The sequence below is a fragment of the Hippopotamus amphibius genome, chromosome X, assembly GCF_030028045.1.
Source record: "Hippopotamus amphibius kiboko isolate mHipAmp2 chromosome X, mHipAmp2.hap2, whole genome shotgun sequence".
Lineage (NCBI taxonomy): Eukaryota > Metazoa > Chordata > Mammalia > Artiodactyla > Hippopotamidae > Hippopotamus > Hippopotamus amphibius.
In genome coordinates, this window is record NC_080203.1 from 6,456,958 (window position 1) to 6,483,476 (window position 26,519).

General features: G+C 42.3%; 1 protein-coding gene across 1 annotated transcript in view; it reads left to right on the plus strand.

The window, feature by feature from the left end:
• TMEM185A (transmembrane protein 185A) overlaps window positions 1–26,519 on the plus strand; it is a 35,950-nt gene that overhangs the window by 6,957 nt on the left and 2,474 nt on the right. The window contains exons 2-6 of the mRNA XM_057718633.1: window positions 14,212–14,388; window positions 16,636–16,843; window positions 23,018–23,101; window positions 25,337–25,513; window positions 26,054–26,177. Of these exons, the coding sequence (XP_057574616.1) occupies window positions 14,212–14,388; window positions 16,636–16,843; window positions 23,018–23,101; window positions 25,337–25,513; window positions 26,054–26,177 (770 nt within the window). The remainder of the gene's footprint in view (window positions 1–14,211; window positions 14,389–16,635; window positions 16,844–23,017; window positions 23,102–25,336; window positions 25,514–26,053; window positions 26,178–26,519) is intronic.

Sequence of the window (26,519 nt, forward strand, 5' to 3'; positions counted from 1 at the left end):
TTACATACTTTGGCTCCTTTGGTTTTTTCCCTCTGAAGTTCTTGGATGGAAACTCAGTTTACTGGTTTTCCTTTTGTCTCTTTTTTCTTTCTTTTCTTTTTTGCTTTGATTGACACTTTTGGAGTTGAATACACTTTCTCTGAGCTTTGCTTTGGCAACAGCCCAGGTGTTTTGATGTTTCAGTTGTGTTTTAGTAGTATTTTAAATATTCTGTAATAATTCTGTTTCACTCTTGTTTTAGTCATTATCTAAGGAAGGAAACTAACCTTTATGGAGTATTACCTGCTTGGTGCCAAGCTCTGCAGTGAGTGCTTCCTGGTAGGTTATTTAACCCTGACCTTGGTGCTGCCTGGTAGAGGTAGTGTTATCTGCATTTTGCTTGTGAGGAAGCTGAGGTTCAAATATAGTTGCACAAATAATCTACATTGCTTAACAAGTGGCTGTTGAAAAAATCCATAAGGTTAGGCAATTTTCAGTCTACTTTTGTCAGTTTATTATGACTTGTGTAGAATTTCTGCCTCCAGTCGCTACTAACTACAGGCTATCTTACACACTCTTCTCTACCTTCTGTCACCCTTTTGCTCAGAAAATCTTCAGTGGCCCCCTATTGCCTAGTATTAAATTCTAAGGATTTTACCTTGATATTCAAATCCTCCTACCTTCTTACCCCATTCTGCCTTTCCCCTGTTTCCTCTGGTGCCTGTTCTCCTGTCTCCTGAGCACTCCACCCCGCAAGGTTTACAGAATGTACTCTGTGTGTTCCAGTCTCCTGGGATACAAAAGACTGACTCGTGCTTTAAAAAATCTTCTCCCCTTTGTCAGGAATTCCCTATCCCCAAAACCGCACCTCCCTTCCCAGCTCTCCCAGGGAAATGAACCTTCCATGTCCCACTGTACCATGATATAGAGTTAATTTTTTTTAAATAGGAGATAAAGCATTTGCCTAAATCTTTTAAAGTTTTTTTTTTTTTTTTTTGATGTGGACCATTTTTAAAGTCTTTATTGAATTTGTTTCAATATTGCTTCTGTTTCATGTTTTGGTTTTTTGGCCAAGGCATGTGGGATCTTAGCTCCCCAACCAGGGATTGCCAGGGATCGAACCCTTACCCCCTGCATTGGAAGGCGAAGTTGTAACCACTGGACCACTAGGGAAGTCCCTATACTTACCTTTTGCTAGATGAACCCCGCTGCTCCTGTTAGCCTTTGAACATCTTCAAAGCACAGACTGTTTCTTTCCCACACACGCAAACAATTGTTTAAGTTTTAAATTAGATTCGTGCGTGCGTATTGTGTATTGCTGCCCCCATGAGCCTGTTTTCCCTCTGGAGAAATCCGTACACATGTAAAGAAAGCATATTTTTTTTTGTTCTGCTACTTAATTCTCTCAATAGAACCATGCTATTTTTATCTACTCTTATGTTCATTTTCATAGTTTCCTAAGGAACTTTGTCTGTTTTTTCTGTCATGGTTTAATAGTAGCATGTAGAAGCCCACAATGAAAATATCTCTGTATATTTTTAAAAGAAATATTGTCAGATTATTTCCATAGCCTATGGTCATGTTGTTAGGTTTTCATTATTTAGATTTTTCTTATTAGTCATTTTAATGCTTTTTGCTTTGAAATCTAATTTATCAAATTACTGTACTAGTAAACTGCTTCTCTTGTCCTGACTCAGTCACGGTAAACCTGTGTCATCTTCTTTCTGGTAGTCGGTTTGACTTTTGACATTGGTTGCAAGTGTGACTTGACTGCAACAGATTTAGATTTAATTTTTTAATCCAGTAAGTGACCTTTCTTATTTTTGGCCTGCGATAGGTAGAATAATGACACCCCTCCCCCAGATATGCCCACATCCTAATGCTTGGAACCTGGGAATATGTTCCATTACATGGAACTTTAGGTAGCAGCTGGAATTATGGTTGCTAATCAGCTGACCTGAAAACAGGGAGATTATTCTGGATTCTCTGGCTGGGCCCATAATCCCAGGTCTTAAATGTAGAAGAGGGAGGCAGAAGAGGAGATGAGAGTGAGTCAGTGTGGGGCGGAGTGCTGGAGCTTTGAAACTGGCACAGGGGCTCATGAGCCAGGCTCTGAGGCGGCCTCTAGAAGCTGGTAAGATGCAGAAGCGTTCTCTCGTAGAGCCTCCGGAAGGATCACAGCCCTGGTGACACCTTGATTTTCGCCCAGTGACACCATTTCAGACTTTCAACATTCAGAACTGTAAAGATACTTTTTAAGCCACTAAGTTGGTGCTAATTTTGTATGTCAGCAATAGAAAACTAATACCAGGACACTTCATCCTCTCTATATTTTTCCAACACCAGTATGTGAAGGAGTTATATTTTGTACTATTATTTGTCCTCTTGTAAGTTCATCTTGTTTCCTTTATATTTTTAATTTTTTCGTGTAGTAGACCCAGAGCTCTTAATTTCCCTTTAAATTATGTCAAAAATTATAAAGTACTTACTTTGTCAACATTTTCATTTTCATTATTTCCACTACTCTTTTATTCTATTAAATAAGAGAACTCTTTTAGGGAAGGTAATGAATTTAACTCACCACATTTACTCTCCTCGCACCGCATCTATTTTTTGTTTATAGTCTGAAACTCCTTCAGAAAAATTTTGCCTTGGCATATTATCTCATTTACCTGTGAGCCCTGTGTTTGCATTGTGCTTGCATTGCTTAGTGTTCTAATCCACTGTTTCCTTTTAAATATCCTTTCTGTTTTCTAGTCCATTGTTTCTGGTAATGATATGTATACCCAAGGGCTTCGGTTGATAAGTTGGTTCTGATTTTCTAGATTTTGTGATGTTCCCCTGTGCTGTCGGAGGGAAAAAGCCCTCTCGGCTGCTAACTCTCTCTACTTGTGGTGATCACTCCATTTCTGTCAGCTCGTGAATGCCCCTCAAACCCACTTCTTCTCCTAAGTCTAGGAACGAAGTCATTCCTCTCTTGCCATCTTTCAGTGGTAACTCTCTTTTTCTTTGTGGCCGCTTGTAAAAGCCTCCCCTTGTTTCTGAGCAGGAACAGTCATAACTAACATGCATTTAGTGCAGCGTCTATCAAACTATTTTTCACAGACCCCCTTGGGGCCTTGAGAACCTTTCCAGGGTCTGGGAGGTCAGAACTATTTTCATAATAATAGCAAGACATTCTTGGCCTCTTTCTCTGGGTTGACATTTGCACTGTGGTGGGTAAACTGCTGGCACCGGAGCGCAAATCACGCTGGTGCCAGGAAATCGTACTTCGTAGTTGTCATTGGATGCTTCACAGTGTGCTTCACAGTGTGCTTGCGGTTTAAAAAAAAAAAGTCAGCTTCACTTAAGAAACTCCTTAATAAAGCAGAAAAAAATACCAGTCTCATTCAATCTTGATCCTTGCGTGCACAGCTGTTTTAATATTCAGGGTGACGAAATAGGAAGGAGGCATAAAGACCATCTGCCGTATACTGAAGTGTGGTGGTGGACTCAAGGGAAAGCACTCCTGTGCCTGAGTTGCAAGCTGCTTTTTGCGTAGAACACCATTTTTACCTGGAAGGACAATTACCAGACAAGATTGTGGTGAAGTGTCTTAGGCTGTTTGGCAGACATTTGCTCAAAAATGCAAGTGCACCTGTCACTTCGAGGAAAACAACTGATGGTGTTTTTTGCTTTGCTTGGTAAAACTTGGGCTTTCAAGGGAAAATCTGAATTTTTGAAAACTTGTATTCACCACCATGAGCTTGACAGCCTTCCAAAACTTAAAAGATTTCTGATGAAATGGGTTGTCATAATAACTAATGGGATTTTTTGTTGCTATTGTACAGTGAAATGTGTTAGCATTTAAAGATCTTCATTACTCAGTAAACTGATATTTTCTGGTCAACCTACTTGACATTATAGTCATACAGGGATAAAAGATTCATTCAAAGTGCAAGAGAGGGACTTCCCAGCTGGCACAGTGTTAAGAATCCGCCTGCCAATGCAGGGGACATGGGTTTGAGCCCTGATCTGGGAAGATTCCACGTGCCGCAGAGCAACTAAGCCCGTGCACAACAACTGCTGAGCCCACGTGCCACAGCTACTGAAGCCCTCACACCTGGAGCCCGTGCTCCACAGTGGGAGAGGCGGCTGCAATGAGAAGCCTGTGCACCTCAACGAAGAGTAGCCCCTGCTTGCCACAACTAGAGAAAGCCCATGCACAGCAACAAAGACCCAATGCAGCCAATTAATTAATTATTATTTTTTTTAAGTGCAAGAGAGACCAGTGGATTTTAAGGTAGCAGACTACAAAAAGTTCGTTGAAGGAATTCCCTGGCGGTGCAGTGGTTAGGACTCAGTGCTTTCACTGCCAAGGGCCCAGGTTTAATTCCTAGTCTGGGAGCTAAGATCTCTGTGGCCAAAAAAAAAAAAAAAGTTCATTGATAGCGTTTCAGATTCCACACCAAGGAACTACCACTTGTTGAGTTTTGGTGTCCTGTTGAATAAAAATATCCACCATTATCTGAAAGAGCAATTAAAATACTCAGTTCTTTTCTGATGACATATCTCTGTAACATCAGCTTTTTTCTTCAGATGCTTTGAACCCAGACAACATGCTTCAACAGAATGAATGCAGATATAGATATAATCTAGGTGTCTGCTATGAAGCCAGACATTTTTTAAAATTGCAAAACTAAAAACAATTTTTGAAAATAGTTTTTTTCATTAAAATTATGTTGTTTATGTTAACATGTAATGTGTTTATTATTGTTATTTTTAATGAAGTAATAAATATTTTTTAAGTAACAGTTTTAAAATCGGATACAGTAAATAGCAATAGGTATAACCCATATAAACAAAGCACTTTAGAGTCCTCAGTCATCTTTAAGAGTGTAAAGGAATCCTGATACAAAAAATTTTGAGAACCACTATTAATGCTTTACACAAAGCACTTTTCATATTCATTATCTTATATCCACAGCCACCTTATGAGGTACATATAACCCTGATTTTGTGGTGGAGAGTACTATGAAAGTATTAGTCATATTCTAATAAAAGGCTATATAGACCCTCTAGTTAGCAACCTCTCCAAATCTGGTCGTCCTCTCGTTGTTTACACTCTTGGAGGTTTGCTTCTGAGTTGAATTTTGTGGGTCTCATCTTCATAAAATCTTCCCCTTTTTTTGCAATTGAAGTTTCTTATAATACAAAAATAGTGTATGTACCTTGCAGAAAAATCAGAAATCATAAGCAAGAGTATAAAGACTGTCTTTAATCCTCCCCGCTTGAGATCACGGTTAATCCTCAGTGTATATCTGTGCAGATGCTTTTCCAAGAATGTTGAATTACTAGTATAAAGTGAGTATCATATAGTACTCAATTAAAAGGACTTTGCAGGCAAATAGATCTTAGTTTGAATCTCAGCTCTGTGAGCTGCTAGATGCTTGGACAAGTTATTTAACATCTAAGCCGTCATTCCCCATCTGTAAAATGGGAATAGTGAAAGTGCCTCCTTCATAGGGTTGCTGCGAGGCTTAAGTGACATTACCTGACATTCCATAAATAGCCAGTAAATGTTAGCCGTTGAGGTTGTGTATGTATAGATAGATCAATAGACATGCCAGGTTTATCGAAGTATGTTTTACATGCAGTAAATTTTACCTATTTTTAGTGCACAGTCCTATGAGTTTTGATAAACCCATTCACTTGTATAAGTGCCACCCAAAGATAGAGATGTAGAAAAGTTCCATCACTGCAAAAACTTCCCTCATGTCCTTTTATAGTCATTCTTTCCCCTAACACAGCCACAGGTAACCACATTGATCTGTTTTCTGTATCTATACATTTGCCTTTTCCACAATGTCAAATACATGGAGTCATATGGTGTGTTGTGTTTTGAGTCTGAGTTGTTTTACGTAGCATAGTACGTTTGCGGTTATCCATGTTGTTGCATGCATCCCTAGTTTGTTCCTTTTTACTGCTGATTATTATTCCATTTGAATAGACATACCACAATTGGTTTCACCATTCACCAGTTTTGGACATTTGGGTTGTTTCCAGTGGCTATTACAAATAAAGCTGCTTTGAACATCTGAATACAAGTCTTTGTGTGGACATATGTTTTCCTTTTTCTTAAGTAAATACCTAGGTATGAGATTGCTGGGCTATAGAGTAAGTATATACTTAACTGTATAGGAAACTTCCAAAGTGTTTTCTAAAGTGGCTGCACTGTTTTGCATTCCTACCAGCGATGTATGAGGGTTCCATTTGCTCCATGTCCTTAGCAACAGTTGTCATATGCTATGAGGTTAAGAGTCTAGCTTCATTCTCCCCATCTATTCAGTTGTTTCAGCACCATTTTTGGAAGCCCAATTCTTTCTCTGTTGAATTGCCTTGGCACCTTTGACCATGTATGTATGGGTATGTTTTTGGACTCTGTTCTGTTCTCTGTGTCTCTCCTAATGCTAATACTACATTGTCTTGATTATTGTAGCTCTATAGTAAGCCGTAAAAGCATGCGGTGTAAACATGTAGTGTAGTTTCTCCAACTTTGTTCTTTCTCACAATTGTTCTGCCCATTTGAGGTCTTTTGCATTTTCATATGATTTTTAGACTCAGTATGTCAGTTTCTCCAGAAGAGGCTGCTTGGATTTTCTTTGGGATTGCATTAAATCTTTTTTCTATATATTTATAGCAGCTTTATTCATAATTGCCAAAAAATTGGAAGCAACCAAGATGTCCCTCAGTAGGTGAATGGATAAATAAACTGTGGTGCATCCAAAGGAATATTGTTTAGCACTAAAAGGAAATGAGCTGTCAAGCCATGAAAAGACATGTTGGAACCTTAAATGCATACAGGCATACCTCATTTTATTGCACTTTGCAGATATTATGTGTTTTTTTCTTCCAGTTTTATTGAAATATTGGTGACATACAGCACTGTGTAAGTTTAGGGTATACAGCACAATGATTTGACTTACATACCTCATGAAATTATTACCACAATAAGTTTAGTGAACATTAATCATCTCATATAGATACAAAATAAAAGAAAAAGTGTATTTTTCATTGTGATGAGAACTCTTAGGATTTACTCTCTTAACTTTCATATAGAACATACATTTGTGTTAATTACACTTATCAGTGTTGTAAAATACTTCTCTAATACTTATAACAGGAAGTTTCTACCTTTTGACTACCATAGTCCAATTCCCTCTCTCCCCACCCTGACCTCCAGAATCTAATCTCTTTTTTTTGTCAGTTTGTTTGTTTGTTTTTGAGGTATAATTGACCTACAATACTATGTTAGTTTCTGGTGTACAACATAGTAATTCAGTATTTCTATACATTTTTAAATGATCACCACAGGAAGTCTATTTGCCATCTGTCACTATTCAACGATATTATATTATTTTCACCTATATTCCCCACACTGTACATTTCATACCCATGGCTCATTCATTTTGTAGCTGGAAATTGTACTTAATCTTGCTCACCTATTTCTCTCCTCCCTCTCCCTCCTGCCCTCTGGCAACTACCTGTTTATTCTATGACTCTGTTTCTGTTTTGTTATGTTTGTTCATTTGTTTTCACATATAAATGCAGTTATACAGTATTTATCTTTCTTTGTCTGACTTAACTGCACTTAGCATAATACCGTGTAGGTTCATCCATGTTGTCACAAATGACAAGATTTCATGCTTTTTTGTGGCTGAGTAATAGTAATATTCCATTGCGCGCACACATACACTCTTCACATCTTCTTTAAACATTCATCTATCAATGGGCGCTTAGGTTGCCTCTATATCTTAGCTGTCATAAATAAGTCTGCAGTGAACATAGGGGTGCATATATCTTCTCGAATTAGTGTTTTTGTTTCCTTTGACTAAATCCCCAGGAGTGGAATTGCTGGATCACATGGTAGTTCTCTTTTTTAAGGAACCTCCGTACCATTTTCCATAGTGGCTGCACCAATTTACGTTCCTCCTGAGAAAGGGTTCCCTTTTCTCCACATCCTCACCAACACTTGTCATCTGTTTTCTTTTTGATAATAGCCATTTGGACAGGTGTAAGATGTTGTCAAACTAGACTGCCTTCTCATACCATATACAGAAATGAACTCAATATGAATTAAAGACTTAAATGTAAGACCTGAAGCCATAAAACTCCTAGAAGAAAACAGGCTCTTTAACATCAGTCTTAGCAATATATTTTGGATATGTCTTCTTAGGCAGGAGAAACAAAAGCACAAATAAACAAATGTGGCTACATGCATTGAATCATTAGAATAATTCGATGAGTATGGTAGGCTAAATAATGTCTCTCAAACATATCTACTTCCTAATCCATGGAACCTGTGTATATTACCTTCTGTGGGAAAAAGGTGAATATTCTCTTACATGGCAAAAAGTGTGATTAAGTTAAAGATCCTGAGATGGGGAGAGTATCCTGGATTATCCAGGCAGGCCCTAAATGCATTCATGGGTTTCCATATAAGAGGGAGGCAGAAAAAGGTACTATTAAGAGGAGAAGGCAATGTGATTGAAGCAGAGAAAGAGATTTGGAGATGCTGCCCTTCTGATTTTGAGGATGGAGGAAGGGGCCCAAAGGAATGCAAGGAATACAGCTCTAGAAACTTGAAAAGGCAAGGAATGGATTCTTTCCTAGTCTCTGGAGGGAGCATGGCCCTGCTGACACCTTAGTTTTAACCTGGTGAACCCCATTTTGGACCTTTAGCCAGCAGAACTATAAGAATAAATGTGTATTGTTTTACCATGAAGTTCATGGTAATTTGTTACAGCAACCATAGGAAACTAATAGAGGATGTAAATTTTAACAATATTGAATTTTCTAATCTATAAAAATGGTGTATCTCTCCATTTATTTAGCTCTTTAATTTTTTGATAGTATTTGTTAGGTTTCAAAATGTAAGTCTTGCACATATTTTGTTAAATTTATCTCTACGTATTTTGATACTGTTGTAAATGGTAGTTTTTCATAAACTTTTAATATTAAATATTATTAGGTTTATAGGAAAGTTGCAGTAAATGATAGCTTTTTTTTTTAAATTGTGTCCATTTTCTCATTGCTAGCACATAGGAATGCAGTAATTTTTTTTTTGTATATTTACCTTGTATTCTGCAACTTTTCTAAATTCACTTATTAGATTTACTAGCTTTTTTTGGTAGAGTACTTAGGATTTTCTACATAGACATCATGTTGTTTGCAAATATCACATTTACTCCTTCCTTTCAAATCTTTATCCCTTTTATTTTTCTTGTATTATATTTATGGCTGGGACCTCCAGTACAATGTTCAATAGCTGTATTGAAGTAGACATACTTGCCTTGTTTCCAGTCTTAGAGGGGAAGTATTTAGTCTTTCACCATTAAGCATTTTTAACTAGGCTTTTTTCTAGATACCCTTCTGTTCCGAATTTGTTTAGAGCTTGAATGAGTAGTGAATTATGTCAAATGATTTTTCTGAAACTATTGAAATAATCGTATGGCTTCTCTTTTTCATTGTATTAATACCATGAATTACATTAATTGATTTCAAATGTTAAGCCAGACTTGCAATCCTGGCTAACCCACACTTAGTCATAATATAATATCCTTTTTGTATACTGCTGGATTCCATTTCCTGCTTTTTAGGGGTTTTGCTTCTGCTTTCATGAAGGATACTGGTTTGTAGTTTTCTTTCTTGGTCAAGTCTGGGTATTAGGGTAATGTTGGCTTTATAAAAATTGGGAAAATTTCCCCTCTTATCTTTTTCTGCAAGAGTTTGTGAAAATTTGGTGCTGTTTCTTCCTTGTGTGTTTGATAGATTTTGTCTGGGCCTGACATTTTCTTTGTGAAAAGGATTCCAACTACAATTTCAGTTTTTTAAATAGATATAGGAATATGAAAGTATTTCTTCTTGTGTGAAGTTTAATAATGTCTTTATTTCAAAAAATTTACTTGCATAAAGTTGTTCATAATATCCACTTCTAATCCCTGTAAGGTTTGTAGGATTTGTAGTGATGTCTGTGCTTTCATTCCTGGTATTGATAATTTGTGTCTACTGTTTTTTTCCTGATCACTCTAGCTATAGGTTTACCAATTTTCTCGATCTTTTCAAAGAACCAGCTTTTAGTTTCATTGATTTTTGTCTAATGTCTTTCTTACATAGTTCATTGATATTTGTATGTATATTTATTACTTCCATTCATTTTTCTTTACTTCCATTCATCTTTTTTTTTGTTAAATTCTTTTTAAGCTCTTTATTGGAATATAATTTCTTTACACTCTTGTACCAGTTTTTGAGGTACACCAAAGTGAATCAGCTGTATTTATACATATATCCCCATATCCCCTCCCTCCCGCGACTCACTCCCACTCTTCCTGTCCTGGCTCTCTAAAGTATCACCCATCATCGAGTTGAACTCCCCTTGTTATACAGCAAATTCCCACTAGCTATCTATTTTACATTTGGTAGTATATCTATGTCTGTGCTACTCTCTCACTTCATCCCAGCTTCCCCTTTGCCCCCCACCCCCCACACCAGCCCTGTGTCCTCAAGTCCATTCTCTACATCTGCACCTCTACTCTTGTCCTGTCACTGGGTTCATCAGTACCATTTCTTCAGATTCCATATATATGAGTTAGCATACAGTATTTGTTTTTCTCTTTCTGGCTTCCTTCGCTCTGTATGACAGTCTCTAGGTCTATCCACCTCATTACATATAGTTCAATTTTGTCCCTTTTTATGGCTGAGTAATATTCCATTGTATATATGTGCCACATCTTCTTTATCCATTCATCTGTTGATGGGCATTTAGGTTGCTTCCATGTCCTGGCTATTGTAAATGGTGCTGCAGTGAACATTATGGTACATGTTTCTTTTTCGGTTATGGTTTTCTCTGGGTATATGCCCAGTAGTGGGATTACTGGGTCATATGGTAGTTCCATTTTTAGTTTTTTAAGGAACCTCCAAACTGTATTCCGTAGTGGCTGTACCAGCTTACATTCCCACCAACACTGCAGAAGAGTTCCCTTTTCTCCACACCCTCTCCAACATTTATTGTTTCTAGATTTTTTGATGATGGCCATTCTGACCGGTATGAGGTGATACCTCATTGTGGCTTTGACTTGCATTTCTCTAATGATTAGTGATGTGGAGCATCTTTTCATGTGTTTGTTAGCCATCTGCATGTCTTCTTTGGAAAAATGTCTATTTAGGTCTTCCACCCATATGTGGATTGGGTTATTTGCTTTTTTGGTATTAAGCTGCACGAGCTGCTTATATATTTGGAGATTAATCCTTTGTCCGTTGCTTTGTTGGCAGGTATTTTCTCCCATTCTGAGGGTTGTCTTCCTGTCTTGTTTATGGTTTCTTTCACTGTGCAAAAGCTTTTAAGTTTCATTAGGTCCTATTTGCTTATTCTTGATGTTATTTCCATTATTCTAGGAAGTGGGTCAAAAAGGATCTTGCTTTGATGTATGTCATAAGAGTGTTCTGCCTGTGTTTTCCTCTAGGGGTTTTATAGTGTCTGGCCTTACATTTAGGTCTTTAATCAGTTTTGAGTTTATTTTTGTGTATGGTGTTAGGAATTATTCTAATTTCATTCTTTTACATGTAACGGTCCAATTTTCCCAGCACCACTTATTGAAGAGGCCGTCTTTTTTCCATTGTATATTCTTGCCTCCTTTGTCAAAGAAAAGATGCCCATATGTTTGTGGGTTTACCTCTGGGTTCTCTATTCTGTTCCATTGATCTATATTTCTGTTTTTGTGCCAGTACCATACTGTCTTGATCACTGTAGCCTTGTAGTATAGTTTGAAGTTTTTTTTTTAACTTCCATTCATCTTTTAAAAAAATTTCTCTTCCTAGTTTCTTAGGGTGACTTGAGATCTTTTCTACTAAGCATTTGATGCTATAAATTCCCCTTAAGTATTGCTTTATTTTATTTTTTAATAAATGTATTTATTTATTTATTTATTGGCTGTGTTGGGTTGTTGTTGCTGCGTGCAGGCTTTCTCTAGTTGTGGCAAGCGGGGGCTACTCTTTGTTGTGGTGCATGGGCTTCTCATTGTGGTTGCTTCTCTTGTGGTGGAGCATGGGCTCTAGGCGTTCAGGCTTCAGTAGTTGTAGCACGCAGGCTCAGTAGTTGTGGCTCGTGGGCTTAGCTGCTCCACAGCATGTGGGATCTTCCCAGACCGGGGATCAAACCCGTGTCCCCTGCATTGGCAGGTGGATTCCTAACCACTGCGCCACCAGGGCAGTATTGCTTTAGCTATAACTCACATATTTTGGTATGTTGTGTTTTCACTTTCATTTAGTCCAGAATTTTAAAATTTTACCTTGTGTTTTTTTGTTGTTGTTGTTTTTTGTTTTTTTTTTAACCTATGGGTTGTTTAGAAGAGTATTATTTGATTTGTATTTTGAGAATTTTTCAAATATCTCTTTTTTTAAGATTTATTTATTATTTATTTATTTTTGGTTGCATTGGGTCTTCTTGGAATCTCACTGACTTCCCTTTCTGCCTCATCTTGCCTCTTCTGCCACATTTTCTCTGACTTACTTGTATGCCTTCCTCTTCTGCTTTTAAGGGCTCATGTGATTACATTGGACACACTGGATAATCTGGGATAATCTCCCTGTTTTAAAGTTGGCTGATTAGTAACCGTAATTACATCTGCAAAGTCCCTCCGTGGTAGTACATAGATTAGTGTTTCATTGAATAATTGAAGACAGGAATCTTGGGGAACATCTTTAGAATTCTGCCTACCACAGTTGTGGGCTTTAAGATAGGAAGAATATCCCAGATTATCCAGGTGGACCCAATCTAATCACATGAGCTCTTAAAAGCATAGAACTTTCTCTGGGAGCAGAAGAAATATGGAAGAAGGAGCAGTGAGAAGCATGAGAAAGATTTGATATGCTGTTGTTGGCTTTGAGATGTAAAGGCCTATGTACAGGGATCAGAGAGAGAACTCTAGGGCCTAAGGGCAGTCCCCAGCTGACAGCCAGCAAAGAAGCTAAAATCTTAGTCCTATAACCACGAGAAACGGGATTGCCAACAACCTGAATGAATTTGGAAGCAGATTCTTCCCAGAGTCACCTGGGAAGAGCCCAGCCAACTGATATCTTGATTTCATTTATGAGACTCTGAGCAGAGAAACCAACCAAACCTGCCTAGACTTCTGACATGCACAATTGTGAGATAATAAGTTTGTGTTGTTTTAAGCTGCTAAATTTGTGGTAATTTGTTATAGTAGCAATAGAAGACTAAAACAGATATTAAACAGTCCTTCTGACTTTCTTTTGGTTAGTGTTTGCCTGGTATTACTTTTTCTGTCCTTTTAATCTATCTGTCACTTTGTAGATAGATAAAATAGTTTTCTTATAGATAGCATATAGTTTATCTCCTTTGTTTTCTTTCTTCTGCCTTTACGGTCCTTCACTACCTGTTGTCCCGTGTCTGAGAACTGTTGTTTCATATATTTCGTCCAGTTTCTTGTTTAAGGTGGGAAGGAAAACTCCATCCCTCTCATTGTATCAAAGCTGGAAGTAGAAGTCCTCAATAGTGTAATTTCTAATCAATATTTTTAAAACATCCTCTTCATGAAGTCCCTTTTATGTGAAATATGAGTGTGTGTGTGTGCGTGCGTGTGTGGGGCCAAAAGGATGATACATGCACTAAACTGTTACTATATATGAATATGGCAGATGGCTACCATTTTGAAAATAGAATCAAATAATTAGTGACAGAACTTGACCATGTCTTGAACGTGTCAACTTTTTTCAGTTTCCATGTCTTGATGGCTGGTTCCTTCTGCTTGGAACACTTCCTCATCTCATATCCTTTCATGCCTGGCAGCTTTCCATGTATCCTCCAGAACCAGCTCCGGGGTCATCACCCCTCTGCTTCCCAGTCCCCACAGACAGAGTCCATGTTTCCTCTGCTGGGCTGCTGTCACCTTCTACCCATAGAGCCATTGTGGCGCATGCCATGCTGTGTTATGTGTTTCTGTGTGGACTCCTTCCTAACAGGAAGCCCTGGAAAGCAGCGAACTTATTTTAATCTTCTTTGTATTTCTTTTATCCTCTAACAATGGTATGTCTTCTGCATAGAATATTCAGTATATGATTATTGAATTGGTGACTCTTTTCATGTGATAAAAAGTAATGCTGTTATTACTCCTCATTTTAATATCACGTATTTGTAAATGTGAATCCTCTTTAATCATTTGTCTCTTCTCCTAGTAAATTCCTCATCTATGCCTGTCTGCTGCTGTTCTCTGTGTTGCTGGCCCTTCGTCTAGACGGCATCATTCAGTGGAGTTACTGGGCCGTCTTTGCTCCAATATGGCTGTGGAAGTTAATGGTCATTGTTGGAGCCTCAGTTGGAACTGGAGTCTGGGCACGAAATCCCCAATATCGGTAATACTGCTTTATAAAAACCCATTGCGTGCTACCCTGGGCAGGGGCGGGGGGGGCAGTATTTTGTTTTTCACTTTTGATAAAGTAAGGACTATTTTCTTTTCTGCCTATCTAAGGTTTTATAAGAACTGTAATATCGGCAAGCTGAGTTCTGTTCTAAGTTTTTAAAAATTAAGTGTTCGATATCCAATTTTTTTTTAACAAAAGCACTGTTATTTTAGGTGCTTAAGTTCCTAGCCAGCCCACAAAAGCTTATGTAACCTAAAATGCATCCAAAATATACAGCTGTTATACCGTGCTAGACAAGGAAGTATAAAAGCATCATGTTTGTAGGAGCTTCGGCCATCAGGGATATATCCTTCTCCATTCAGTCCTGGAACTGGGTCTCCCCTTGTCCCAATCTCCTAGTCCTGCGGTTTTAGGACTGTTAGTGGTGTGGGGAGGCAGCTTGGCCAGGAAACAGTGAGACCCTGAGATGGGAGAAGATGAGACCCAGATGCTGTGAAGGAGAGCGGTGCCTTGGTGGCCGGGCAGAGGTGTACCCTTTACCTTCACCCCCTCCCCCCGCCCCACGCCTTTCTTCTTGGATGCCTCAGCTGGTCCAGTTCTGGTCATGGGCTTACTCCAGTGTGTAGCCTGGTGCTGCTGGGGCCCACGAGAGTCTCTCTGCTCTCCCTCGCAAAGTCTGGAACTTTGGGGAGGAAAAAGGGGACTTGAGAGTGGGGGGCTGTTCAGCCGTTCTAAACTATCACCAGGAAGATAAGGAGTGAAGAAACCTAGTAGGCAGGTGGGGAAGGGAGCGGGGGACATGTGCAGCTGCTCATGGGAGAAAAGTGTAGAAGTTGGGACCATTTCAACTTGTTTAAATCTTCGTTACAAACTTTAAAAATAAGATTTAGATCATGTAAAATGTGTTACCAGGTATGTATGATAAAGACTTGAAAATAGCCACACAGAGAGGCTTGGCAGATGGGGCACATTCATGTGTAGCTCAGATTTTTTTTAAGTTCTTAGAATTTTTTTTTAAGGTTACCTGTGTGGCCACAAATCTTTTATTTTTTATGGGATATTTTCAGATATCTAATGTTTGCTACTCCCAAGAATGAAAAGTTAAATAGCTAAACGTTTTAAGTTCCACTAGTTATTTAGAAGCTATTTGAGCTTTTCTCTGTTGGTTTAATTTAAGATTTCTTTCAAGATTCCCTTAAGAAAAGGAATTGTATGTGGGTAGTTGAATGTCCTGAATGTACAGACATGGTCATTCTAGTATCAACATTGTCCAATGGAACATCGTTGGGTCTTACAGAAATAACCACTGACCTCATTTTCTCTGTGTCCTGAACTCACATGTACTTATCACCAACATGACACATCACAAATGTTCATCGATATTTTGAATGAAACATTGTTGGCCTTGCAAATGTGTTATTAAGCATTTTCCTGATTAGTGGCCTTATTCTTTTTTAATCATTAACCTATTAAGTCCATGCATGATCCTCAAGGAGCTTAAACGGATTTAAAGAACGGTTATGACGGCTCTTCTTTATCATCTGCAGGTATCCATTCATCCTCGTGGAATAGAAAGGAAAATAAAAAGGCATTCATACTTTTATTTGCATCTTAAAATAGCACCTAACAACAGTTACTATATTTTCTTGAAATACAACACACATCTGTTCCTAAAACTAGTTATTTTTATAGTATTGCGTGAAATGTGATTTAGGTGGTGTTTAATTCATTGAGAGACGGGGATCATGGGATTTAAGGGATATTTGTCAGTTTTTAGCAGTAGAAGCAATCAGCTTAAATAATCTTGGAAGTAGTTGAATTTAAAGTGATGAACAAAAGTTTTATGTGCACTGTCAGGAAATAATAGCTGTAGCTGTCGCTTCTGAAAATATCTTTATTCAGTTAAAACTCTAAGTCTGGTTTGGTTGTAAATGTTCATTTCTTGTCATATAGTAGTTCTTTGATGTTTGACAGATTGCCTATTGAAGAGGAATGTTAATTGAGCTTTGCACCTGATTTTCCTCCGCCTCTTGTCAAATGTAGAAATACAATCCACAGTAGCCATGGAAGTTGGGCTTTGCCCTGGGCTGTGTGCTCGTCGTGGGGATTCCGAACTGAGGGTATCTTTCTTCTTCTCCTTCTTCTTCTTCTTCTTCTTCTTCTTCTTCTTCTTCTTCTTCTTCCTCTTCCTCTTCCTCTTCCTCTTCCTCTTCTTCTTCTTCTTCTGTCCCTTTTTAGAGCAGAAGGGGAAACGTGTGTGGAGTTCAAGGCCATGCTGATCGCCGTGGGCATCCACTTGCTCCTGCTGATGTTCGAAGTGCTGGTCTGTGACAGGCTCGAGCGAGGCAGCCACTTCTGGCTCCTGGTCTTCATGCCGCTCTTCTTCGTCTCCCCGGTGTCTGTGGCAGCTTGTGTTTGGGGCTTTCGACATGACAGGTCCCTGGAGGTGAGATTTCGTATATTTCAGAAGGTTTTAAGCAGCAGAGTCTTTGGGTCAGTGATGGTAATGGAGACTGCTTGCCCTTTGTTAGCAAGAGGTTGATCACTAACGCTAAATCATGGTATATGAGGAAACACAAGACGATGGAAATAATCATGTTTCTCTTTCTTGACTTAGAACGGTGGTTTTTCACCCAGGCCATCAGGCTTCTTCCAGCTTCACGTCTTTCCCTGTCCACCTGGATCAGCCAGCTTCTTCTGAGAAACAGAACCAGTTGGCTAGACATAGCCATAGATATAGACGTAGATGCGCAGATAGATACACACACACACACACACACACACACACACACACACACACACACACACACACACACACACACACACACACACACGGAGGTTTATTGGAAGGAGCCGGCTCCTGTGCTTGTGGGGCTGGCAAGTCTGAAATCCATGGGGCAGGCTGGCAGGCTGGACAGTCAGCAGGCTCTCTGCCTGTCCAGGAAACCTCAGTTTTTTGCACTTACGGCCTTTTAACTGATTGAATGACACACCTACCCACATGATCAAGGGAAATCTCCTTTTCTTAAAGTCAGTACCCTCACAGCAATACCTAGATTATTGTTTGATTAAATGACTGGGTACTACAGCCCAGCCAAGCTGACGTGTAAAACTAACCAGCACAGCACCTCATACCCCATGACCTAGCACTCTCTCTGCTGTCTGGTTAGCTTATCCTGATGGGCCTATATGTTTATTTATTACTTCAGTAAACATTTATCAAGTATTTACTATACGCCAAGCCCTTTTGGCCTAAACATATGGGATACACACACGAATGAAAAAGCAATGCTAGCAATGCTAATATTAGTAATTAAAGTAATTGCAGAGAGCATTTATTGACCTCTTGCTGTGTGCCAGGCCAGGGGCTAGGCACTTCCATGCAGTAGGAGCTTATTTATTTATTTTTTTAAGATTATTTATTTATTTATTTATTTTTGGCTGCATTGGGTCTTTGTTGGTGCGCGTGGGCTTTCTCTAGTTGTGGTGAGCAGGAACTACTCTGTTGCAGTGCACAGGCTTCTCATTGCCATGGCTTCTCTTGTTGCAGAGCACGGGCTTTAGGCATGTGGGCTTCAGTAGTTGCGGCATGTGGGCTCAGTAGTTGTGGCACGTGGGCCCTAGAGCACAGGCTTAGTAGTTGTGGTGCACGGGCTTAGCTGCTCCGCAGCATGTGGAATCTTCCTGGACCAGGGATCAAACCTGTGTCCCCTGCATTGGCAGGCAGGTTCTTAACTACTGTGCCACCAGGGAAGTCCAGTAGGAGCTTATTGAAGATCCACAGCAACCCTGGGAGGTGGCTGCAGTCACCATCCCTGGTTTCCAGAAAGGGTAGGGAATTTGTTCCTGGCCGCTCATCCAGGGGCAGGGCCAGGAGTCCATCGCAGGCAGCCCGACTGCAAAGCCCGTGCGCCAAACTGCCCGGAAGCTGAGGGCCCACAACCGGGTCTAGAATGGGTCGAGGAGGGGACTGGACGTTGTGGACGCCATGTTGAGCCATGTGGGTTGAGAGTGGAGGAAGAAGACAGCAGTTGGTTGGAAGGAAGTGGGGGAGCTGCTGGGTGGTGGCTTAGGGTACGTGAACCTGGCGAGGAAGGCACCCTCAGCGGGCGGGTGATGGAGCGAGGCCCCGGGGCACCAGCAGGAGCAGGGCCCCGAGCACCAGGAGCAGCTGAGCCAGGCACAGGGAGAGCGACCCCTCGGCCCTGGTCCCTGTGGCTGTGGAGGGACAGGACCCCTGGGGGCCCACTCTCAGCCTCTCTGTGCTCGCCGTCCTGTTTCAGACCCTCTCCCCTGCCAGGTCCTCCAAGCCTTTGCTCCTGAACTGGTCCTCTGTCTCTCCGGTGACTTTGGTCTGTCATCTGAAAGGGAAAACAGAGCAACAGCAGCAACGCCATCTCAGGCCTCTGTTTGGCTCTTGTGAGTCTTCCTTCCTCACAGAAAGGGTCCCGGAAGCAGTGCGGTCGGGACCCTGTGCTCCCTGCTCAGGCCCTGCACTCCCCGTGCCCTGTGGCCTCATCCGGAGCGCCCACCTTTTTTTTTTTTAATTTTTATTGGAGTATAGTTGCTTTACAATGTTGTGTTAGTTTCTGCTGTACAGCAGAGTGAATCAGCTGTATGTATACATATATCTCCTCTTGTTTGGATTTCCTTCCCATTTAGGTCACCACAGAGCACTGAGTAGAGTTTCCTGTACTATACAGTAGGTTCTCATTACTTATCTGTTTTATACGTAGTAATGTATATATGTCAATCCCAATCTCTCAATTCATCCCATTCCCCCCTTTCCCTTCTTGGTATCCATATGTTTGTTCTCAATGTCTATGTCTCTATTTCTGCTTTGTAAATAAGATCATCTATACTAATTTTTTGCAGATTCCACATATATATGTTAATATATAATATTTGTTTTTCTCTTTCTGAATCACTTCACTCTGTATGACAGTCTCTAGGTCCATCCACATCTCTACAAGTGACCCAGTGTTCACTGCAGCACTATTTACAATAGCCAGGACATGGAAGCAACCTAAATGCCCATCAACAGATAAATGGATAAAGAAGATGTGGCACATATATACAATAGAATATCACTCAGCCAGGAAAAGGAACGAAATCGGGTTCTTTGTAGACCCGGGGGCCTCTTGAGTCTTGCCTGGCCGCTGGCCGCTCTGGAGCTCCTGACACTCCTGGCCCCTCAGCCAGCCTGGCCACCTCTGCCTGCGTCCAGCTTCTTTGCTGAATTCTCCCTCCATCGACTCCTCACAAATCACTGTTTCTTAGGATTCTAGCCTTGGGCATTTTCTGTCTTCAGTGTGCACACTTCTTGTTCACACTTCCTGCCTCCACTGCCATTTATGTGCTCTCACTTCCTAAATTCGCATTTCTAAACTCAGATTCCTACTCGAGCTCTAGACGCATTATCTGACTTCCCCCAAATCTCAATTCCCTGTATTAGTTGAAGGCACCATTTCCACCCAGCCACACTTACCTTTCTACTTTATGCCTCTGTTGCTTTGCATTGTTTTTTCTATTATCTGAGCAAATGAAGTAAAACCGAGGTTTAAAAATCATTTGTAAAAGCTTACATTAAACAAAATCACTGAAATCAAACATCCTAGATCTTACCTGTTTGGGGCACTGTTTCTCAGTGGGGGCTGGGTGTGCTGTTGGCCTTTTGGATCAGAAATGTTTTGTTGAGCAGGACTGTCCCCTACATTTCACGACAGTTATCCCTGACCTCTGCCCAATAAACGCTAGCTGAGGTGCTCTTGCAACTCGCTGTGACAGCCAGCAGGGCCTCTTCGCATTTCCTAGCTCCTCTCCGGGCAAGCAGTGTTGCTCAGATTGAAAAGCACTGAGAAAGTTACATAAACACTTTTGGATGGGGACTGAGGAGGAGGTTTAAGGAAACTAAAGATGTAGAACTTTGTTTCTTACAAAGTAAAAGCCTATACAAGGGCTAGGACTCTACTGGGCATGAAACCATATTTTCCAAGTGCAGAGTTATAGAAAATATGGTCACAGTCTTGGCAGTCTACCTATGAGAAGAAACCACATGCTAAGAGTTGAGCTCCCTCTTGGTTCTTGTGTCCCAGGAGGAGTAGTAGCTACATTGGCTAGGGGGATGACTGGGGCTAAACTCCCCCAGAGTCATGAAGGAAGAGTCAGGGTGTGCCAGGGTGCCCTGTGCAGGTGGGGAAGGGGATGGTATTTCTCAGGCAGAGGAAATAACACGTAAGAAGCCATAGATGCAGAAGAAGTCTGTCATGTTGAGTGGACCAGTGGTTCAGATATGACTGGAGCACAGTTTTGCAAGATGCAAAGAGTCCTAGAGATAGAACGTGGTGATGATTTCACCACCATAGTCACATGGTGGTAATATGAATGTACTTAATACCGTTAAATTGTACCCTTAAAGAGGGTTAAGATGGTAAGTTTTACATTTATGTGTGTTTTTCCACAATAAAAAAAAAATGCCTGGAGCATGAAGTGTAAAGAAGGGAGTCAGGAAGAAGGGGGTCTGCAAAGAGGAATCACATTGAGTAAGGGCCAGTCCTCAGTCCTCACAGCGGTGCTGAGCTGCCCAGAGTACCATAGTGAGCTCACAAGGGCACCATGGGATACCAGACATTTTTGAGGGAAAAGCAGTGATCCCTGACGTCTATAGGGACACGCTATGAACTACTAGCTCCACGTAGTTGACGGTTTTATTATTAGGTCACACTACATTCATTTCGATGGTGTCATGCAAGAGTCTAGGTTGTTGGCAGTAGCTGTGATGAGAAGGCAATACTGTGCAAAAATCCATACAGAGAGAGCAGGTGATGAGGGTGGCAGTGTCTTGAGGAATTGTGCAGTGCCCAACAGGCATGCGCGTCCCACTAGGAATTATTTGTCCTTAGTTAAGAATGAAACACATAATATTTTTCTTTCAATTTACGTGAGGTTTTTTTTTTTTTTTTTTTAGATGGCTACTTAGGATGTAAGTACTCAATTTAGATCTAATGACTTACACTGTTAGGTGTTTCTTTTGGCCCAGAGGCCTCAGAGAGAATTGTTGAATCACTAAATGCCCCATGAACTGGAAGCTTTGGGACAGTTCGGGGCCGAATCAGTAACCACCCTGTGATTTTCATTCTGTTGGTGGTGGTGAGCCCTTGAAAAGCAGTGAGTGCTGGAGCCAGAAGGAGGGCCACCTGCGGGACATTCGGGAGGATGAGGTGGGGAGGAGGAGGGCCCAAGGAAGCAAGAGCTGGGGAGTAGAGACTGGGAGAGGGATGCTCGAGAAGTCTGTGTGGTGGAGGACGGGTCGTGGTACCTGAGCTGAGAGTGTGGGGAACGGAATGCGGGCTGCCCTCCCACGTCCTGATTTGGGGGAATCAGGCCACTGTGGTACCTCCTGGTGAGACAGGAGGCTGTGGGAAGCTGTGGGACAGGGTGAAGGTGGCAAGGCGCGGGGGGATAGTGAACTCACAGGGGGACGGGCTTCAACTGAAGTGCCTCAAGGAGAGCCAGCTCTGGGTCACAGCAGGAAGGCCGAGGTGGAGACAGGTTGGGGAAGTGAGCAGTAGGACGTCGTGCAGGCCACAGGTGTGGAGGCTGACTCTGCTCCCCACCCAAGGACAGCGCGACACAGTGAAAGCACGTGTGTTTGTGTCTGTGTCTCTCTAGTGGGGAGAGAAGGCTGAGTTTAAGGCTTTGGGGGGACATCACCATTTAAGGAAAGGATAAAGGCACCTGAAAGAGACCAGGAGGATGGCGAGACCTCGGAGATGCTGAGATCCTCAGAGGAGGGAGGAGTGGTGGGCAGTCTCCCACGCTGCAGAGACGCCCAGTAGGATGCCAGCTGAAGTGGTCCGACACTACAGAGGTGATCAGTGACCTTGATGAAAGAAGTTTCTGGGTGGTTGTGGGGGCTGAGGCTGGGTCACAGTGGATGGAGCTTGGAGTGGCAGGGGGAGGCCATAGGGACTCGAGTGTCCATGGTGTCTCAGAAAGCTTGGTGGTAACGGAAAGAGAGAGCTAGGGCTGGGAGGGGTATTGGATCAAGGGAAGGGTGGGTTCATTGGGTCTTGGGGGTATTTCATGTTTAATGGGAAGGAGTTGAACACATGTCTGTGCTTCTGGGAAGGATCCGTGGAATGGCGAGGTTAAAGATGCAGTCAAGAATGCATATTTGATGTCTTGATATGACAGGTCCTCAAGGAGCCAGAAACAAGGGGGTGGGATGCAGGCTGAGTCCCAGATACAAGAAGAAGGCAGTACAGGGATGAGTAGGATCAGAGATGTTTGTGGGGAGGGGCAGGAAGGAAGCTGGGGAGGCCACCAGAGATTGCCTCTATACACATTGTGAGCCTGGAAGCAGGTCCCTGCCTGGAGGAGCATAAAGGGCTAAGCAGCCACTGAGCAGAGAGGACAAGGCACAAGGCCAGGGCCAGGTTTCTCCTTGGCACAGCACTGCTTTGCTCTTCTGGCGCTGAAAATCAGGAGGTTCCAAGTGTGACGTAATAAAACTTCTGCTGCATTATAATTTGTACTGCCTTTTAGTGTGTTAACCAAACAGTTGCGGTATTGAATACAGCTGTTACTTTGTTTAACTGCTTCTCCTCTTCATTTTTAGTTAGAAATCCTGTGTTCTGTCAACATTCTCCAGTTTATATTCATTGCCTTAAGACTGGACAAGATCATCCACTGGCCCTGGCTTGTATGTAACTTTTTAAATCCTTAAATAAACATTTCTTTTTTTTATTATAAAAGTTATTCATGTTCATCGTAGAAATTTTGGAAAAGACTGACAAGCATAGGTAACAGAGATAATTGAGATCATGCTGTGTGTGTACTTTTTTGTTTTGTTGCCCTAATGTGGTATCATAAGCATTTTTGCATGTCAATAAACGGTCTTTATAATCATAACTTTTAAAGTTTAATTGATGAAAACATTCTTCAAATACATTTATGAAACTGTCCCCTCATTTCCAAATATTGAACTTGTTACCAGTATTTTACAATTATGAATCATGCTGCAGCATATAACTTTGTGCATAAAAATTTGTGCCTGTTTTTTTTTCATTGTTTTCTTAGGAAAGACTCCAGAAACAGTATCACTAGGCCAAAGGGTGGGAACTTTTAGAGATTTTGAAATACAAACTGTACTGCCAACTCCCTTTTCAAAAAAGCTATGCCAGTTTACACTTCTGCCAGGAGTGAAGTCTGAGTCATCCTAGTGACCTCTGGCTTCTGTTCATGGATGTTTGGTTAAAACTGATTGTGCATAGATAGGTAGAAGAATGGATGGAGAGAGGTGTATGGCAAGCTTCAAATTAGAGAATGCAGTATGGTTTCAACTAGTAACACATAGAAAGAAGATGAGATAAAATGTAGAAGAGTTACATTGCCTCTGGGAGGTAAAGTCTTGCCAGGGTTTGAGTCCGATGTGTACTTTTGTACACGAGACATTGTCTGTCATGAACATGCTTTACCTTTTCAAAAAAGAACAAAGGTAAAAAATATAGTAAAAAAAAAGAGAAAATATTCATTTGGCGACAAGGAAGAAAATAAAGGGACATAAGCTGCTTCTATAGTGAATAAAGACAAGATCCATCACTTCGCAAAGAAGATAGACATGTGGCGAGTAAGCACATGAAAAGTGCATCCTTACCCATTAGGAAAAAGCAAATAAAAACCAGGATGACATACCACAAGACCCTCATCAAAGTGGCAAAGATAAGAACCACAATACCAAGTGCTGGGGCAGACACGAGGGACCAGGACACTTGCCCATCACTGATAGAAATGCCTAACTGGATAGACGCTCTGGAAAATGGCTTGGCAGTTTCTTATAAAATAAACCATGTGACCTAGGAGTGTCAGTCCTAGGTGTTTCCCCTGGAGAAATAAAAACAGACAGCCACACAAAAACCTGGGTGCAGATGTTGATAGCAGCCTTATTTGCAATAGCCCAAAGCGGGAAAGGTGATCGGATAGCAGGCCAGGGTGCATCCACCCAGTGGAACACCGCTGAGCACTGAAAAGGAGCCACCTGTAGATACACGCAGCAACCTGGAGGCATCTCAGAGACGTTCTGCTGATTGGGAGGAGGCAGCCTGAGGAGGTGACATGCTGTATGAGTCCATCCCCATCATGTTCTTGAAGAGACAAAAGTGTCATGATAGAGGGCAGAGCAGTGGCTGTGGAGGGTTATGGTTGGGGCGAGGGGGTGACACAGTGAAGGGGGAGCACAAGGGAGTCTGGTGGGCTGGAGGAGCTGTCCTGTGTTCTGCCCGAGGCTCCGCAGATCTACGTGTTTGTGTGAAGTCGTAGAATTGGACACGAAAGGAAAATAGTGAATTTTACTGTTTCATAACAGAAGACAAAAGGGCAACAGATGTACCCAAGGGGGCCATGCAGAAGGGGGAAAAGGTTACACGGGGAGAGCCTGGTGAGACCCCCAGGACTCATCCTGTGGGCTTGTGTGTGGGGGTGAAACAAGGTCTTTCTGGTTTGACAGCAATAGACACAGAACCTGCCTGCGGGAGGCAGCGGGGACCAAGTGGCGGAAGCCTCCCGGCCTCGACGTACAAGTTTGCTAAGGGCTGGGGCTCCCTGGGCAGCCTGAGTTGCCAGGGAGCACGTCCCCCAGCCTTTGGCCACAGTACCCTGGCAGGATGGGAAATGTCTGGGAAGAGGGGATGTCCGGGTGAGCCAGGGCAGCAGCACCGTCCCGCTGCCGGTGGCGGGTAGAGGGGAGGCAGCAAAGCCCGGGGCCGGCTGAACGAGCTCATGCCTCCGGGAAGCAGCTGTGAGGCTCTTCACCCGACAGCAGCCCCGGCAGTGGAGGCCCCCAGAGTGAGCAGCGGGTCCTCTTCCCACGCTGGCGCCACCTGGCAAGCAGTAGGCTCTGCCTCCTGTAAACACCTTTATTCTCTCCTCCTCCCCTGAGGTCGTGTGTGTCCCCCTGTGGATTCTCATGTCTTTTCTGTGCCTGGTGGTCCTCTACTACATCGTGTGGTCTGTCCTGTTCCTGCGCTCCATGGACGTGATCGCCGAGCAGCGGAGGACACACATCACCATGGCGCTGAGCTGGATGACCATCGTCGTGCCGCTCCTGACTTTTGAGGTAAGCTTTCAGCAGAGCTCTCGAGGCCCTGCAGCCCGCAGGTCCCCAGGACGGCACCTCGCCTGGCTGAGAAGGCCGCTTCTGGGCCGAGCACGCCAGCTGGAGGACCACAGGACGGTCAGAGCGGCCTGGGGGCTGCCAGTAAGAAGTGTACCTTTCCAGCCACCACACGTCAGAATGTATTGATTTGTCTTCTTCTAGAAAGAGAAAGTTGGATGTGGTATTTTTGCATTTGAGCCTTATGGAGAATTATACAGTGGGCACTGTTGACTCTGAAAAAGCACCAGAAGGAGTTTCCCAGAACAATCCTGATGTTGGAAGTTTTCTAGGTGGATGGATTTTACTTAGTCCTGAAGAGCCATGTGAAAGGTCATCTCATCCTTTCCCCGAGAATGGAGGGTTTCTTTCTGTTGTCTCCTGTGGAGCGAACTTTCGTCCTTAAGAGACTGACAAGGGAGGGGCGAGCTGGCTTTAGACAGGGTCTGTTTCGACAGAACAGGTGTGGCTCTGACGGAACCCTGACCATTTGTCTTCCTTTAGATCCTGCTGGTTCACAAGCTGGACGGCCACAACGCATTCTCCTGTATCCCGATATTTGTCCCCCTGTGGCTTTCCTTGATCACCCTGATGGCAACCACATTCGGGCAGAAGGGCGGAAACCACTGTATGTACTCAGCATTTCAGAAGTCCTTGAAGTGTGTGCATGCGTGTCTGTGCCTGTTGTGTGGCCGTGTGTGTATGTGGCCCCACTTCATGAAAAGACAAGCCTAAGGACCACAATCAAGCAGTTTCCGCAGGAAAGCTGGGACTGAAGAAGGCCTGGAGTCTTCCAGGGCAAGGGCATGCTGTCAGCCTTGCTGTTGTGGCCCTGCAGTGGAGGGAGGCCTGAGCGCGGCAGACAGCCTCTCAGCCCGTCCCCTCCGCCACAACATGGGGGCCAAGATCCCTTCTTCCCAGGGGCTCCTGAGGATTAGATGAAAATCCACATCATCTGCCAAACCCTGGG